The sequence below is a fragment of the Anser cygnoides genome, chromosome 8 (assembly GCF_040182565.1).
Source record: "Anser cygnoides isolate HZ-2024a breed goose chromosome 8, Taihu_goose_T2T_genome, whole genome shotgun sequence".
Taxonomy (NCBI): Eukaryota; Metazoa; Chordata; class Aves; order Anseriformes; family Anatidae; genus Anser; species Anser cygnoides.
This window is the reverse complement of record NC_089880.1, coordinates 2407856-2426722: the sequence shown is the minus strand read 5'-3', so window position 1 is coordinate 2426722 and position 18867 is coordinate 2407856. Positions and strand designations below refer to the sequence as shown.

The 18867-nt window shown below is 38.4% G+C and overlaps 1 protein-coding gene across 10 annotated transcripts in view; it reads left to right on the top strand.

Moving 5' to 3' along the window:
* The window catches only part of ABCA4 (ATP binding cassette subfamily A member 4), an 81595-nt gene that overhangs the window by 11615 nt on the left and 51113 nt on the right, over nt 1–18867 (top strand). For 7 of the 10 annotated variants that reach the window (XM_067001599.1, XM_067001598.1, XM_067001600.1 and 4 more), the window contains 8 exons: nt 2937–3030; nt 4022–4163; nt 6181–6320; nt 8851–8978; nt 13733–13930; nt 16758–16847; nt 17234–17471; nt 18692–18831. In XM_067001599.1, coding sequence (XP_066857700.1) covers nt 2937–3030; nt 4022–4163; nt 6181–6320; nt 8851–8978; nt 13733–13930; nt 16758–16847; nt 17234–17471; nt 18692–18831 — 1170 coding nt within the window. The other 3 variants (XM_067001601.1, XM_067001602.1, XM_067001605.1) reach the window with 3 other exon arrangements.

Genomic DNA, 18867 nt, shown 5'->3' with positions numbered 1-18867 from the left:
GAGTTGCTTTGACTAGAACTTGGTCAAAACCAGACAGAAGGTACCTCCAACATTTCCAGCTATTTTGCTGACGGAGCTGAGACAGAGCCCACTTTTGTGTCCATGCTAATGTGATTGTTTGCTTGGTTTTTGCTAGTAGAAAATAACAAAAGGGATATTGTGTAAAAATGCACCAGCTGTCTTGTCCTCTTCCATAACTCCTGGAGATCTTAGTTGTTAGGAATGACTCAAGCTAAAAGTTCCAGGATCAAAGAATTACCTGATTTTTTCCATAGACAAATTGAATGTCCATTCTTTCATAACTTCTCTGCAGACTTTACCCCACAGTTTGCATTGCCAGCAAGAGCTGATGCATACAACATTGTCAACTCATGATTTAATACAGTATGAAATTCACTGATCCACGCTTGACCTAAATTACACCAAATATAAGAACCCCTTTACAAAGTTAGCCTGCATTTACTGATTACCAAGGAGCTGTAATAGTTTGGCTCTTAAGTTCAGGGAATAAGAAGAAAGGAAGAAGGAGAGAAAGGAAGAAAGAGAGAGAGAGAGAGAGAAAGGAAGAAAGAGGAAGGAAGGAAGGAAGAAAAAGTAAGCAAGTCCATCTTGGAATGTGTAATATGTATACTGAGAGAATTGAAAGCCTTTTTTTTTTAAACTTTTTAGCAAATGGATCTGTGTCTTCAGTATTTTCAGTGTATGAAATATTGTTGATTTGCAAATATTTCCAGATATTTCACCCAAAGTTCTTGCTTGGGTTTTAGAAATTCCCTTTTTTTCTTGTTGATATTTTTCTTTTAGAAGTTTCAAAAGTGCTAGCCTTGGGGTTTCCTGGTGTTGCCAAAGAATGCCTTTTTGTGGTGATCATTCCTAGCTTTTGAGCACAGTGATTTAATCCACATCAGAGAAATATTTACTCTGAAGGGTAAAACAAATTTTAAAACTGAGCCAGTAAAAATAATTTTATTTTTAAGTATATAAACTTACCTGCTTATTTGTTCACACAGAGAAACAAGGTAACCAAAACAAAAATCCCTAACGTCAAAAGCAGATACAAAATATGTTTGGGGAAAATCAACTTGGATTTTGGTAACCATCACGCAGTACCACAAATGGAGGCATGTCCAATCTTTTACCTAAGTTCATTATTTACTCTAATTCACAAGAGGAAAGACTTCCTTACAGTTAACAGATGATCCACAGCCAATTTAGACTTGTCAGATTTATATGGTCTTATTGCTGATCTTGATCCATTACAAGTCCACGTGGATATTACATTTCTCTGTGTGCATTGCTGGGATTTTTGGCTCTTTATCTTATGGTTCTGTGGTTTTATGGGCTGCTCTCTGATCCTTCCTAGTATGTTCTGAGATACCTGTGTATCCTTGGGAAAAGGCCTACAGGAAAATATCAGAGGCCTAACAGCATTTGGTCAGTCCTCATTGTACAACACACTGAATGAAAGCTTCACGTGTACTTTAGCCTTCAATCCCATCCAAACTAGTTAAATCAGAGAGAAAGTAATACTGAATTCAACCTGAGGACTTTTTATTTCCTGGGAATGGAGCAAGACCCAACATCTGAGCAATAACCCAGGTTAACTGCAGCAAAAATGACAACTCAGGAGTCTTCCCCAGTTCTTACCCCTTCGAGTTCATTTACACATAATGCTTTTCCCAAACATCTTATTAAATTGTTGGCGGTGGGTGTTAATGGTCTGCCCTGTAGACACCTTAGCTGCTGAGAAGGACCTGTAACACTGTATTCTCAGCTGTGGAGGAGAAGAGCTGTGCAGTGGGAGGTTTCCTACTCCGATAATTTTGTCATCTGCCCTTTGCTTCTAGCAAGATTTTGTCTGGCTTTAAAAATGAGGCATGCATAACTTCTTAGGTGATGGGACTTTTTTTTTTTTTTTAACAAACCAGCCTTGAAACAAAGTGTGAAATAGGAAACAATTGCCTGTTGAAAAGCTTTGTATCCTTTTGCCGTAATCTTAAACTGTGTTTCATTAAAGCCAGTAAACAGAATTACAGTGGAAAAAGTAGGGCAGCTCCAAAAAACTGTTCTTAATTATTCTGTGGAGTATCTTTTACCCTGCGTGGCTCAATCTGAAGAAAAAGGGGGAAAAAATTACATTCACATGTGACCCATGGTGTCTTTGGCTCTGCTGCTGTACACATTACTGTTATGTATTTGGTGCCTGATGTGGGAGGCAGGAGTAAAAGAAAGGAGGCAGGGAGAGCTTTCCTGTTCATGTACTACAACCCAGGTTGTGGAAAGAGTCTGTCCTGGCTCTTGTAGGGAGGAGAAAAAAAGTGCCACGTGGCTGGGCACAAAAAAAAAAAAAAAAAAAAAAAAAAAAGCTGCTCCTCAGAGCCCAAAGCCTGTGTCACAAGATCAAAGGACTGTAGTTTCAAACCTCTGCCAAAACACACAGAGGCAGTAAAACTGAAACATGAGAGTGGAGGAAAGACTGAAAAAACAGGCAGGATGTTGCTCTGTGGTAAAGTAGTGCCCTTGATTTTCTGTCACGGCTAGCAGCTGATGTCTCTACTAAGTGTATTGAAAGACCTGGGCAATAAAGCAGCCTTGGATGGAATCTTGCATGTTATTCAGTAAGAGGTTTGATCTTAATGTATACATTTTTACCTGTATTAGAAAATTAATTATTTGAAATGAGTTGTGACAAAAAGAGGCAAAAGTAAATATAAAAGAATGTAGGTTTATGAAAAAGTCTTTACCTTCAGGTATGTATGTTGCACTTTAGCCTGCTAATGAGCCCAACATTGCAAAAGTGTGGATAAAATCCCTCTGTTTCTCTGTTGCATCTAATCCTGTTTTTCTGTATTGTTACAGTGTCATCCACTTTGTGTAAGAACTTAATTTATCTTTAGCATTTGGTTTGAATGGATTTTTGCTTTTTGTTTTTCCAGCTTCGTCTTCTGGTGGAGCTTGTGTGGCCTCTGTCGTTATTTCTTGCCCTTGTGTGGCTGAGGAAGGCTAATCCACTATATCGCCAACATGAATGTAAGAACATTTGACAAGTTTAATGCTCTGACTTGTGCTAGATAATGCCTAGAAGGTCTCAGACAGAGATACTGGTCTTGTATGCCAAGTATTTTCTAATGGCAAAAGGACAGACTTTGCTGTGAGTAGTTTCGTTATTTGTAGCCATATATTATAAAACTTACCAGTGAGGGGGAAAAAAACTCTAGCTTTCCTGTGAGCTATTTTGTGGTTGGACTTACTTGATGTCTCAAGGCTCTATCAAATTTCAGATTTCTATAACTCTGTTGTTGATAAATTGTCTCACTACTGAATAAAAACAAATAAATAATTAATTAAAAAGGCTAGGTCAGAACTAATTCCAGTAGAAAATAGCCATATTATCAGTGCCTTTAGAAGATATAACGTGTGAACACTGAAAAGTTTTCCAGTGGAAGTGTGGACCTTAGTGAAGCAAATATGAATTTTACACAGTAGGCTTCTTTTCTTAGTAGGTAGTAACCAACTGACTGACTTTATGCAAACCAAAGACCTTAAACCACAGTTATACTGAAAGGCTGTAATGCTGATTATTGCTCCTCTTGTAATCCTGACTCTTTTTGTGTTTATTGCTGCTTGCACATACTATAGCATGATAATCATCCTCATTGTTTAGTGTGCAGGCTAGATAATTACTTGACTCTAGAGATACCAGGTTTTGCTTATTTAGCTTGGACTGTTTATGAATGTGTTGCCTGAAAAAAATAATAATCAGAAAGTAGGATTTTTAAAAGTATTCAGTATTCTAGTATTCTTCCATTTCTGTTGACCAAAAAAAAAAATAAAATAAAATAAAACCAGCTCTGCCACTTGTCTCATTGGAAACAGAATTAGTCCGGTGCTAATTACTTTCAAAAATCCTATACAAACTATTCATTGTTTAGTAAAAAAGCTCACAATGCTATTCAGGTTCACACAAGCTTCATTAGAAAAGGCACCTAATCATTTATATTCTTTTGTTTCCATACTCCAGGTCACTTCCCAAACAAGGCAATGCCATCTGCAGGAACACTGCCGTGGTTACATGGCATCTTCTGTAACATGCATAACCCTTGTTTCCGCAGCCCAACCCATGGAGAGAGTCCAGGTGTTGTGTCCAACTACAACAACTCCATGTAAGCAGAGCTCTGTCTGCGAGACAGGGTTGCAGTAGTACAGACCTGCTAGGCAACTGCTGCTAGCTTGCCCTGGGCACCTGTTGAACCTGTTGTCACCTGCTGAGTGTTATGGGGAGAAAGGATGAAGCATCTTCAGCCTGCTCAGATTGGTCCCTCAGTATACTGGGGAGAGTTTATAGAATAGTTCTGTGATGTAAGCAAAAAGGGAAAGGTGAGGATTTAAGAAGACACCAGGGTGCAAGTACTGAAAGGCAAAAATTTTCAGATCTGGCAATTCAGTTTCATTCCAACAGTAGTCAGCAACGTCTGAACGGATCTCATAACAGTAGGTCAGTGCCTTTTTTGAAAGAGTTCAGTTGTACCGGTCTCTAGGAAGCATGTATTCACATAATAAAATCCGTCCTTTCTGTTGCCTACTGCTTGGTGACTGTGTCGAGACAAATCTTTTTGATGAGTTGGAAAACCCCTAAGCTTTCTTTTCTCATTACTTGAGTTGTTTCATCTGAATGAGGGCTCTGATATAGTAGTAGCAAGGGGAAATCTGCACTGCTACTTCTTATATAACACTTGTTTTGGCTATATATCTGTGAGACTTTAATCAGCATAGTAACCTTCAGCTACTAAGCTTATTAGCAAAATAGAAGGATGGAAGATTTCCGGACTGTTAGTGAAAAAGAGCTGTGGGAGTGCTTCATTGCATTCTTCGTTATAGCTGAGTCATGAAAGACAGCACAGTGGACAAAGACCCTTAGAGTGGACAACAACCTGTTAGAATAGCTACAAAAAATATTACAAATCTCCCTTTACAGCTAGTCCATTTTGGAGCATCCAGAGATTATACTTCAAGCATTGACAATGACAATGCCATCAAAGTTCTTGTAGTGTTTAAATCCATAGCTTGGAGTTAATTTAGCATTTCAACTTTTGTTCCTAGTGAACAGGGTTTAGAATAGTCACCTGGGCTTCTTTGTGGGTACAGTCAGTCATACAGTGAAGCTAAAGGGTTCCATTTTGTGTACATTCTGGCTTTTCTAGGTTGCTGATTACAGAACAAACTGTCCCTTTGTGAGTCAGAGTAAATTCAGTGCACTACAGAGGAAGCAAATACATTGTGTTTTCTGAAAGAATTTTGTCCTTCCTGTTTGCTGTTTCCTGTAAGCTAAAATAAGTCATGTGGGCAGAGATTTACCTTTCCATGTATGGAAAAACATAACCATTAAAAAAATACTGTGCTTCTTAACAGGTATTTGTTCAAATTCTATCTCAGTTTTACTGCAGAAGGAAAAGCCTGTGATGTTTCAATCCCTAGATGTGCTTGGCCTCCCATGCTGCTAATAAGATCTGTTTTTCATATTTGTTTATAAACACAGGACCTGACTGAATCCTTATTTGAAATGTGTGTCCTAACTCAGAACTGTAGGTGAACAGCTGCCTATGGTGAAGTCAGGCACTGTTGTTTTCAGCCCCCAATAGAAAAATTTTCTGAAAGTACTTAAAAATCACTGTTACATTGGAGGGGACTGAGATGGGAGAGGGGGGAGGATTCTGTACCTTTCCATGTCACTTATCCAGCTGAGCAGGGCTGCTTGTGCTCTGAATGCCCCAACCAAATGCCAAAGCAGATCCTGGGCCATAACCGGAGCAGATTTTCAGTACAACTGTGACATAGGTGTTGTTTGGGGAAGGTCCTTTCCCCCCAGCAAGATCATCATGGCTAATGAGAGAGTAAGGGTATGAGAGACCAACCTTCTGCCACACCAGTAGCCCTCTGAAACCTTCTTTGGACTCCAAAATCTAACTGAATCCCACACCACCTGAAACTACTTTGTTACCACCGGAAAACTGAACTTTGAGTTTCAAGGCTAAGGACAAAATAACTTTTTTCCTCATCCATAGCACAGAGAAAGTCAACCTTACTTTTTTCGCTTTTTTTTGCCTTTTTTTTTCTTTATGTGAAAGTTTCTTAAGAGTCATCAGTCTTAAATTATTATTGTTTCACTACTTCTTCTTTCAGCCTTGCAAGAGTATATAAAGATGCTCAAGAGCTCTTACTGGAAGCCCCTGAAATCCGTGACCTTGGCAGAGTCTGGGAAGAACTGATCATTATGACTCAGTTTATGGAAACAATGAGAACTAATCCTGAAAGAATTGCAGGTAATTGTTTTCTCTATATCCTTTAGACTATTGAATTTTTCCTTCTGAAAACTGACTAGTAGTTAACTATGCAGAGACTAACAACATAATGTATTTCACACCTGGCTGTTACTCTGCTTATTGTTAGAGAGGGTGAGCTAAAATTCATTAACAGAAGGTGTAACAAACACCTTTCATTTGAGAGAGGAGAGAGGCATACAGTTTCGTTCTGCAAACAGGTTCCTTAAATAACAGTAGACAAAACTCAAACCACAAAAACAAAGAGACATCACCACCCAAAGTGAAACACGTAGATGAAGAGATTTCATTAATTGTTACTACGGTAGAGGCAATAGCGGTAAGAAAGCATCACTGGAAGATGCAGAGGAATGAAAAGCTAGGAACATACCTGAATAAATATGAAGGGCATAACCCAGAGAAGAGCTTAGAGAGATTTTTATTTCAAGTATTAGATGAAATAGGTTTGGAACAGTGAGGAAAGAAACACTTTGTTCCTGTTTTCATTATGTGTTTAGAGAGATTAGGTATTGCAAACTTATATAATTTGCAATTCTGTTTGCATATAAACTCCATTAATTTTTACGCAAAGTCATGTGCCAAACTCAGAACACTGCCCTTGGAAAATATAGGAAATGGATCAATAATCGTTTTCTTAATTTAATATTTGGGCTTTAAATACATAATTTGAAAAGATACTCCTAAAACTAATGGCACAAAAATGGAATGACTTTGAGAATTGATCTGTCCCATTCTCAAATCCTTTGTCACAGGAATAATATTCGTATCAAAATCAAATATTGTCACCCAGCATATATTTTAATAAGATGTGTGTAAACCATCAGATACACATGCTCCACTATCCCATCAGAGGTTTCTAAGTAGAAGTAAGAAAGGGTGTTTCATTATAAATAACAGTGGGAAGATCAAAATGCAAACAACAAAAATCTGAGTATAATCTGAGATGTGTTTTTTACACAGCTATAGAAACCAAACCCACCTGTATAGGGGAGAGGAAAAGCATAAAGTGCAGTGGGTTTGTAGAATATTGCTCAGGGACAACACCCCGTGGTTTGGGAAGTTGCCTTTGCATCTTGTATCAACTTTACTTACCAGCTGGGAAATAGAGCACGTTGCTCCCAACTCCTGTGAAATATAATGCTAATGCTGTTTCAGAATCTGTTATTTTGTAATATGTTTTATTAAAAAATAAAAGATTCTTGGAATCTCCTGTTTCATAAAGCAAAGTCACACAGTCAGTCCTGGAGCTAAAGTAATGAAATGTGAATTGCCACTTTTGTCTATGCAGAAAAAGGTACTGTTGAATTAACTATATAAGGTCTGCGTGTGTGTAACTTACTACTATTGCCTGTAAGAGACAACCTTAACAGAATACTAGGGCTGCAAAGCTGAGCAATAAAACATTACCAAATGCTAGAATTAAAGCTGCTCCTCCTCCCGATTTCTTAAACCAGATTCACCTCTTGAGTCCTCCTTCCTTGTCCCACTCCCCCCTTGCATTTGACAGTATGTGTTCTTGTAACGTGCTTCCTCCTCCACTGTGCCTGGGTGCCAGGAAGGGCATCAGTGAAAATACAAGCAACAGGCACCTGGAGTTGTTTCAGTGTCTACTGCTGAAACAAATACATGGAGGAGCAATTGCAGATGTTCTGCTCAGCCCCTGCAGCCCAGGGCAGAGTTAGCTTAATGCAGATGAGGTTGTAAAAGTTAGTTGTTGGACTTTAATAAGATTCTGCATAACTTGCATGAACAGAGACATTCAGCAGCAAATTAGTGCATGTTTATGTGGAGATGTCTGAAGCTGCATTCCCCATGTCAATGTGATATATGTTGCTCCTATCAGTCTCAAATTCCTGTTCTAAAGGCTTCAAGAGCTACTGCTTTTCAAACATTCTTTGCATGAGTCTGGGGGTGCTTGGTGAACTACCTTTAATTAAGGCCATAGTATTTAACAGACAGGAGTCATTTCACTTTCCAAGCTTTCACTTGGACCATGCTGAGGCAAAATTCATGCTGATACGCTAAATGCAAAAACTACAGAATCAAGTTAAATAGCTAAGGTTATCAACAGCAAGCAATAAATTAGCCTAAGTGTAAAGTGTTGGCCAAAGTTATTCACACAAGACACAGCAGAAAGGACCCTCGTTCTAACAACAGTAGCATACTTCAATCCAAACATTTAAAATAAATCATTACCTCAGAAAAAAAAATGCAGAGACTTTCAAATGCCATCAGGGATGCTTTGAATATTCTCATTGCTCAAGTCCTACTCAGAAGGATCTTTGAGAGATCAAATACGCAGAGTCAGAACAGTTGTCATTTTCTCATAATCATTCCCCAGCAAAAGATTAAAATCATTTGAATTTCAAAAATAGTTTTGGACCCTATTAGTCACTACTAAGCATGTGAGTCAAAGCACATAGTTTTTGCTGGTTTAAGCCAGTGTTTGAGATGTTCCTTACCTTCCTTTGTCTAGCATTTCACTGATCCCCATACTCCTTTCTTCATCCAGGAAGAGGAATACGAATTCTAGACATTTTGAAAGATGGGGAGACTCTCACTTCCTTCTTGCTGGAAGATGCTGGTCTCCCAGATGTTGTTGTTTTCCAGCTTATTAATGCTCAAGTGCGCCCTGAACAGGTGGGTAGAGTGTAAAAACTACCAAGCTGTTATCTGTGTGGAACACCATCCCTTGAGTTGTATATGCAAAGTAGCTTCAGTGGGGACCTTGTGCCCAGAATTTCTGTTGCCTTATAGGTTACATGCATTATATCCACCTTTATGTTTTTGTGAATCTGGAAGAAGAGGTGTTTGTTTTGTCTTAAAATAATAATAATAATTAATAATAATGTTTTGAATATGTATTAAATATAGGTGTTTGGTTTGATGCTGTTGTTGCTCCTGAACTACAAAAGAAACATCAAGAAATGATACTGCCAAGCAATGCATCTGTCCTCATGACTTGGCTCAAAATCATAAGGCAGCTGTGTGTCTTTTTGGAACAGCAACCCTGCTGAATAGCAGCAGAGAACTATTTTCAGGTTCTTGATTTAACATTTAAATTCTTTGCCCCAATGTCGGCAAAGTAATATGTTGGCCTTACAGCACTGTCTCACGTGAATAGGTGGGAGTGGGAAAGCAGCCCCACTTTTTCAGATTCCAACTGAATAACAGACCTGCTCTGAAAATTCACAGTGAAAGCTGCAGGTCAAATCACTCCTGAAGCAGCTAAGCAGGAGACTGCATTTGACCAAGTCCAGGCTATCTGTGCGTCTACATGCACTGGTGTCTGCGAGCTGAGAGGAATGCTGTATTAATGAATGAATGTTGCTGAATCAGAACTCTGGAACAATTTCTACGTTGTGTTAGTATGTGGGTAGAAGCAAATGAATAATTGACACTAAAAGTTGCAATTCCTCTTTTTCATCACCACATAAAACATAAATGCTAGAACTGTGTATGGCCAGAAAGAGGGAGGAGATTAATGAATTTGCATTCAGTTCCTTTTGTGCACCACAGGTTCCAGCTGGAGTGACTAAATTGCCAGGTTACATATCTGCTCTGTTCTCAATAAGTACCGGGGGAAGCTCTTCCCTCTCCTCACTTTGTTATGAAGCAATACCACAAGATGATAGCAAAGGCAGTGTCAGTTGATACATCCTACTTGTCTTCACACCTCTGTATCAGTTGAAATGGCAAAAAAATTGTTTCCTTGCTGCTCATGACAAGAAGAATTGTATAGAGATCCTTTTGGGCTTGATTTTTCCCTTTTTCTCCCTACCCTCTTCTTTGTCAGAAGTCTGCTGCATACAGAGAACTGTGTGCTGCTGTGTTAGGCTGCATTAGCTCCCCAGTGGCCTTCATTCATCTACTGTTGAAAACTCTTTGGCTGCTAGTGTATACAGGACTGGTGGTGTTTTCAACACCGTCACTGAAAGTCTGACTGAGACCTGCTGGAACATGGTGTCTTTCTAATGTATTCTCTGTGCAGGTGTAGAAAGAGATGTAGTTCTTTTGATGCTGGGAGTTAAAAGATTTGAACATCAGCTTGAGAGGAAGCTGAAGGAGACCTGGCATTAAATACCACTTTTGCTGTCCTCTGTGAAGTTTTCTTGTTAGCAGTAATTGCAGGGGTACAAGGTCTTCTCACTGGAGCTGGTTTACAGATATGAGGAAAGAAAGTGCTATGAATGCTTCCTCCAAGAGCAACTGAAGTAGAAAAACTGATTTCATAGTTCTCAAAAACGTAAGAGAATTATTTTCAATGGGAATTGAACTCTTTCTCTGCTGTGCGGGATAAGTCACAAAATTCCTATAGACCTTATTGATATGACCAGCCCAAGTAATTGCTTTTAGTTGGTTGAGTTAGAAATTGCAGAGCCATGACTGGAACACAGATCTGTGTTTGTCTGTAGCCTTAACTATGACAGCTCACTTCCAGTTCTTCTTGCTGCTCTACCCTCTGTTTGCCTGTATATTGCTGCGCATCCTCTCTCCCGGGCTGTAACGGAACAGAGCGGATTGACCCGAAAGCAGCTTGTTTACAAGAACCTGACTGTTGCCAACAGCTGGCTGCATATCTAGGTCTGAGCCGCCTGGGAGTGCAGGAAATGACACACAGACCTGAAAGCTAAACTTGATCAAACAGGCAACTAGCTGAAAAAAAAATTTGGACTTCATTTCTTTAGCCAAACAGTGACACGTTGATTTAAAAAAAAAAAAAAAAGTATTGAAGTTTTCCTCTGAGGACCTGCTTCTTTTGAGTCATTCTAAGATAAGGATAAGAGACTGATGTTAAAACACAATAAGAAGTTCAAGAAAGATTGGCAACAGCCCACCCTACCGGAAAAATTGGAAGGGCGGAGGTTTGTTGTTTTGCTAATCCCATCTGTTCATGGAAATTCCTGAAATGCAGTTACAGTTTGTAAATAACCTGTCCTTTTTTCTGTGTTTAATCCTCCTCAAAGATGTTAATGTCACAGTTTTCTCATTTCACAAGTCAAAGCAAGGCTCCCAGGCTGCCTCCCTGCACAGCTCAGTTGCATTACAGCCCACACTGGATGGTGAGGTCAGGCATGTGCAGCTAAAAAATACTCTTTTCACATGCACATCTCCAGAACTGTAGTGACTGAGCAAGTAAGCAAGTTCTTTCACTGACAGCAGGTCAGTCAAATTCAAATCTTAGTTTGCAAGACTCTGTCCATCAGTTGCATTTCCTCTCTTGCATTATGTCTTTACACTGTCTAACTTGTGTTAGCAATGCAACATACGTGCCCTGTCTTTGTGTCACTCTCAGTGTGAGTTTTGACTTTGCTGTAAAGCAAATCTCACTTTCTCAGTAATATCTGTACTGGTAGATTCCCTGTAGGTGAAATTGTATGGTGAAAAGGCACTAGCTAAGGCCACACTGTTAATTTGTCATTTAATTTTTGAAAATTCATAATCTAGTAAGTAAACTGTCACTGCTACTGAATAGATTTAAGTGCTTATTGTGCCACTTATGGCAGAACAGCCCCTTGCAAAGAGAAAGCCTGTGCTTTCCATGCTGCCTGGACTAATGGTTTAGACTGTGTATTCTCAAAGATCAAGCAATGATGTAAAGGATGACAAAACTGAGGGGTTAATTAGTTTAATTACTGCTGTGTGCTTAATTTTCGGGTATGTCCTGTTTTTTTAAGTTGTGTTATATGTTAGAACTCTTTGAGGGTTTGTTACTCTACTTGTTCTTGGACTCCCTAGTGCAAATACAATATAGATTCTGGCAATATGTGGGTACATCTATAGTGATGATAGGGACTGTACCTGTCAGATACTTTTACTAGAAATTCGTATCCCTTTTTTGCATTGTTGTTCCTATACACAATCGGGGTGTAATTCAGCTGTATTTTTTGTAAAAATCAGCTCCACAAGCTGAAATTCAGAACAGTCATGATAGACAAAATACACTCTTGTTCTATACCTCTCTTCACCTGATTTTCCACAGACACACTTGCAGTTTTGCTGGTAGCTTCTGACATCTGAAGCACTTAATGAATAACTTCTCAAGCCTGAATCCACTCTCCAAAGCAACTAAATTAATTTTATTTTGATCTCATTCATCCAGGTTTTTAAATACTTCTCTTTACAGGCATCATGAAGCAAGTCTCAGCTGCTAATTATAGGAGACTGGCAGATACAAAATTTTGATAATGTTCAGAATCACTTAGATGGCCTTGTTAATTTACTTAGGAAATAAATGTGCACCTGGTGTAGGCTTGGTATGTTTGTTTTGATCCAAATGTCTTGAGGACTGGAATACTCAGCAGATAATTTTTCTAAAGAAAGTTATATTTTATGCATATTTTGTCAATTTCTTTTTCTTTGCAGTTTTTAAAAAGCATCTAGCCTAACGATATAGTGTCAGTGCACAGTCCTCATTTGTCTGAATGTCTGTGTTTGTCTCAAACAAGGTAGGCATTTAGAGTCATTATGGTGTTGTGAACTTTTTTCCATGCAATTTGTACTGGCAAAGAGATGTACAGAGGATGGGAACAGCCTCTGAGCAATTTCCAGTGCTACTTTTTATTTTATTGTCATGTATTCTGTCTACTGTAAAGCAAGTAGAACTGAATCATAGACTTCCAAAAGTATTCCATTACGACAGTACAAGTCCTAGGTAAATATATCAATTTCTGGGGAGTTATACAGTATTTACACTGGTTTCAACTATAAACTAATTTGCTGTCACTGGTTAAACACTAAAGATAACTTCTTTATTTTCTGTTCCATATTTATATTAGAAGCTGAAATAAGTAGGCTGGGTGTGGTTTAATGTAAAATGGCTTTGTTGAGCCTGGCTGTATGCCTGTGCACAGTGACTATGAATAATGGCTGTGGGGAAGCACTGAAGTGGAAGAATCATAACTGAAATAAAATAGTGAGGGAAATCAAGCTTGAGCAAAGGCAATCGGAATTGTCTTTTTCCAGTTATAACAGCTGACAGCAAAACCAGGATAAACAAAAGTTATAGTGATGTGGCACATTTGATTGGTCCTGAGGAAATACTTTCAAACAAGTTAAAGCTTAACCATATGGATGAGTTGCATGGCATGGCCTCAGGCATGCTTAGATGACAGAGAGAAAGCTAAGAAGACTCATAAGAACTTCTGCAATGGAAGGAAGAATCACTAGTGAGAAGAAAAACCTGTCTGAAGGTGAGGTGGTCTAGCATAACATCAGGTGAAGGTGACTGAAAAGTTAGTGCTTCACCTGACCACATCTTCCTGCCATTCAGGAAAATATTGACAGATGCTGATATCAAGATGTCTGTTGTTGATAAATCTCCAGTTGTTCCTGCATAGTCTGAAGGTTCAAAAATAATAATAATAATAATTAAAGAATATTTTTGGTTGCAGTTTGCCTATGGTGTACCCAACTTGACTCTGAAGGACATTGCTTGCAGTCAGATGCTCCTGGACCACTTTATTATCTTCAGCAGCAGAAGAGGTCTCCCTTCTGTCCACAAGACCATGTGTGCCCTCTCCCAGGAAAGCCTACAGAGAGTGGAAGATGCCTTGTATGCAAATGTTGATTTCTTTAAGCTATTTCAGCTGGTAAGTATTAACACAATCATCTTGCCTTATGTGGTCATTTTTGGCTGATATTTCATTGTACTTCAAGAATTTTCTTTCTAATGCATCGCCAGTGTTTTGAGAGGTCTTTGTTTATTTGCCCCCACAAATGTGAAGTTATGGATATACAATTATTAACCTAACATCAGCAGGACCACTAGACAGTTTGGAGCATGCTTTGGGAGGTAACAGATGAAATTCACTTACAAGATAACTAAAAGATTCAAATAAAATTTTAAAAAGTTTGTGGAATCTGGCATTCCTAGTCTGTGTAAAAGAACAGAGCTCAGGAAGACCTATCTGGACCCTGCTGAGAGATCTGAAATACTCCCATACAACCCATCCTGTATTTGCTCCATCCAGCATGACGGGATTTTACTCTGAAATCACAGTCGTGATGCAACTTGAATTGGGATACCCATATGTGCCTTTTTATTTGTTTGTTGAAACAAGTTGTACTGGTTTTCATTACTCTTTCTACAGAAGCTTTTCCTTCTGTTCATTTTCGTTGTTGTTCTTTGTGCTGCTCATATTTCTACTGTGTCCTTGCCATAAATTAACTGCTTCTGCAGCCAGAGTTCAGTATTTCCATGTGTCATGGATATATATATATATATATGAGAGCATAATGGTATTTTTTGTTCTTGCTCTCTGTTATTTTCCTAGTGTTTTCTAATATTCCATTTGTCTTCTGAACACGGAGCTGATGCTTTCAGAGAACTAACTGTAAAGACTCCAAGGTCTCTTTCCAGGTGATAGCCCATCACTATGTATGATGATGATGTTTTTTTCCCATGTTTGTGACTTTGCGTTTTGCAACTCTAAATTTAATTTGCTGTTTTTCACCTTGTAAATAAATGTCATGAGATCATCACATTGACAGTTTGCTGTATACAACAGGCAGCATATGGGGAGTTGCTGAAGTTAGAAAGCATTGATCAGACTTTCCTGCCACAGCTGGAAACATCACAGTTCATCTAACATGGATTTAATTCAACTTTGAGTTACTCAGAACTGGGAACACAGGATGCCAGAAGCTTTAATTGACACACCAGCCAAATTAGTGTTTGATTATTTTAGCATTGGCAGACATTCACTGAGCCTGTGTGATTTTGCCAGTCCTGATAAGAATCTGTGGTGAGTTTCTGAAAGCTTCTGATTGTTTTCCCTTTCTAAAAATAGACACAGAACTGGGCTTTCTGTTTTCTGAAGGAAACTCTTCAATGTTCATTTCTTGTTGTTTTTTCTTTTGTTTTTGTTTGTTTGTTTGTTTTACAACACTATCTTTAATTCTAGTGAATGTGAGAATAGTTGGATAAACATTTTGGAGAAAGCTTTTGTTCCCCTCTGTGCTAAGGGTCAATACACATTCCTAACTATATGCTCTGATATTTAGGTCAAACATGTGCGTAGTTTGTATATAATCCCTGTTGATCCTGTCTTTTGTGTGCTCCTAGAGAACATGAACTAACTTGAGTACAAACTCAGTCCTTTTAGAACATTTCTTTTAAGACCTGGCTCCTACAGAGTGCCTCCTGCAAGAAATAATACTTAGGAAAAAACATATGCAACTTTGCCCCTATTTTTCCTTCTTTTCCTCTAGCTACAGGAAAGAGGTTCTTAATTCCATATTTAGCCCAGGCTTTTCTCTGGTTTGTTTCATGTTGTTTACAATATTGTTGCTCATAGTTTCAAAAAGGCCAGGTTAGGACAAGTGCTCCAAGAATGCTGTATAATCTGTGCAGAAACTGGTTCCCTTCAAGTGAAAAAGGAAAGGTATATTTTGAAGCAGTACTTGCGTATACTTCCTGCCTCTACTGCAAGTGACAGATCAGAACATGCAAACATAAGCTTTCCATAAAAACTCTTGCTGCTGTGATTCCCTGCCAGGTGCCTACATAGTGCAGCTCTGTCTTTTGCTTTTTTAACTACCAACTGACTGAAAGAAATGGCAGGGAATAAGCAGGGTGTATAGCTGCACAGTCTTGGGAAATCTTTTTAGAGGCTTATTTAATAAATATTATGGTCTATTCAAAAATCCTGCTTCTTTTTTTTTTCTTTTTTTTTTCTTTTTGTAATACTTGAGAAATAAATGCCTGTAAAAACCTCGGAGTGCTAACACCAAGTGCACACATGATTCTTCAGAGAGTTGACAAAGAGGGATGCAATGATGCAAGCAAAGTAGTAAGTGGCAGCATGCCACGGTGTCACCTGTTTCTTAAAAAGCCAGTGATAACTGAAGTGTTAACTTCTGGCAGAAAGGCCATTTGGTCAGTCTGCAGGAGCCTGGAGAAGCAGATCTTGTTTCTGGCAGATCTAACAGACCTTAAGAACCAGTCTCCAAAATCAGGAGATCTCAGAACTACTACTGGGTATTTTACCTCCATGGCAAGCAGAGGCTTCTGAATCACATCACTTGTTAAATTCAGAAGTTAGTAAGAGTCTCTGCATCTCACGGGAAGAATAGCCTCTGAGAAACAGCTTCTCATAAATCGCAGTTCCTGCATTGCTCCTTTATTTTTGTACCTTTTGGTATTGTGGGCTTAGATAAGCAAAACATCCCAAGCTATACTTTCAGTGGCCTGTGACTGTTTCAGCCTCATATTAGTAAGACAACTTACTCAGGCTGCTGTGAGAATTTGCACTTGGGTTATGGGTTTGTGGTCCCACAAATCTCAGAAGGCAGTGTTACAAATAATTCAAAGCATTTGAACTGAAGAGATGCTGTCTGGATTTTCTTCTCATTATATTAGCTGTTGTCATGTAGAAACTATCCAAAACTCATCTGTATTTTCTGATGTATTCACAGCTACCCAGTGTGTTGGACAGAAACTCACCAGGTGTTGATCTGAGGTCTTGGGGGAGGGTGCTGTCTAATATCTCCCAAGCAGCACAAAAGGTAAGTGGTCTGCTAATAGATGGCATCACTTTTCTGAATAGTTTGTAGTTCTTTGTCCATTTTGTTCTTTTTATTTCCTATTATCTGCTTTATCAGAAAGAAAATAGAATTGTTTGGGAAGAGCTCTTTCTTTAGAAATTCATTATTCTCTCATTACAAAATAAATGTGGGCATAAGCATTGGCAATTATGAAACATTTGATTTCTTCAGAATAAACATGAGAGAACAAGAACTGAAAATTGTGCCTGTGACCAGCACAGAGGAGATGAAAGGATGAGGTTCTAACTACATCTAGACTGTACTAGTCTGTGCACTACTGGAGACCTCTCCAAATACTTTCTTCTTCTGAGGGTTGCAATTAACAAAGAAGTCTTGTTTTACTGCAGCTAACCAGGAAGCCAAGCGTTCAGGACCTTTTCAAGGTTTTAAAACCATTTGTACAAGATGGAAGAACTGAATCCTTAGGCCACTTGGTGAGCTCCATGTCTGATCTTTTCTGTGGCTACCCAGAAGGAGGTGGATCCAGAGTGCTTTCCTTCAACTGGTATGAAGATAACAACTACAAAGCTTTCCTGGGGATTGACTCTACAAAGAAATCCAGTTATCGTTATGATAATACAACCAGTAAGTTTTTCCATCAAACTGTGACAGAGAGTGTAGACAAGTGAAGCTTATGTTAGAATACCACTATGGCTTTTATGAAATAACATTTTAAAGTAGTTAATTGGGGAAATTAGGGACAGATGAAATAGTTTTGCTCAAATGTACTTTTTAACTGAAAGCAAAGAAGACCAGGAATTGAGAACTGACAGAAACACACATTAACTTTCAATATGAAGGCATAAACATCATCATCATAATTAAAACATTTCCACTGCCTTATTTTCTCATATATGCTACTGATATCAGGAAGAACTAGATACTTCTGAAAAAGGTTCAGGAAACTCTATGGTGCATCATTCTCGATTTACTTTTCTCCAAGACAAATTTATTTGGAAGTCTCTTGATTGTTGGCCTGGAGTGCAGTAATCTTTAAAACTCTCCTTTTAAATAACACTTAATATGATGTATGGTGGCTGGTTTTCTTTTCCTGCATAAAAGTACATATATTTTGTTGCAATAATGTTCTACAGGTTAATTAAATCTTACATAGAAATTAACTCCATTTATAACTTTAAAATGTTTTTGCTTTGATTTCTTCACTTATCTTCTTGCTATTGTAATAGAAATGTTTTTCTTTTCTACCATTCATTATTTTATATCATTATTATGTCCTTTTTATTTGCTGTTTAGTTTTTCTCTATATTGAGACCACCAGCAATTTTTGTTATGCTAACATTCATATCATAGCTGATATTAGATTTGTCTGTCCCTTCTGCCATGATGGATATATTTGTGTGCTTGCAAAGTACAGTGAACACTTTGCCTGTGAAGGGAATCATAGATTTCACTTTTTGTGTTGTACTTGGCTCTACATATGTCTGAACCTCCACGAGACCTGGAGAAGACTCAGTACTCCCCTTTCTTTATTCAGGGAACAAAATAGTTGAATACTTTACAAGTAACTAATCCATGGTAAGATAGAAATGCTTACAGGAAAATGCTTAGTTCTAAGTTATTGTAGGATCAAGTTCTCAATCCTTCCAGAGAGTTTGAACTACAAAATCTACTACAGTCTTTTCCATCTTTTCAGACATACTTCTACATTGGAAAATGTGCTTAACCCATTCAGATTGAAAATGCTTTAAATGGTCCATGTCATTAGTAAAAAGCCCTGCAGGATGTTATGTGTGGTAAGATTTAAGGAGGGTTACTTAAGGATTTGTCTGTCTTTCTGTCTTTAGCACCCTTCTGTAATGCATTGATCCAGAACTTGGAATCAAACCCTTTAACCAAAATAGCCTGGAGTGCTGTGAAGCCCCTGCTGATGGGAAAAATTCTCGTTGCTCCTGATTCACCGTCTGTACGGCAAATCCTAAAAAATGTAAGAAATTCTGAAATGTAAATATGTGTATTTCTG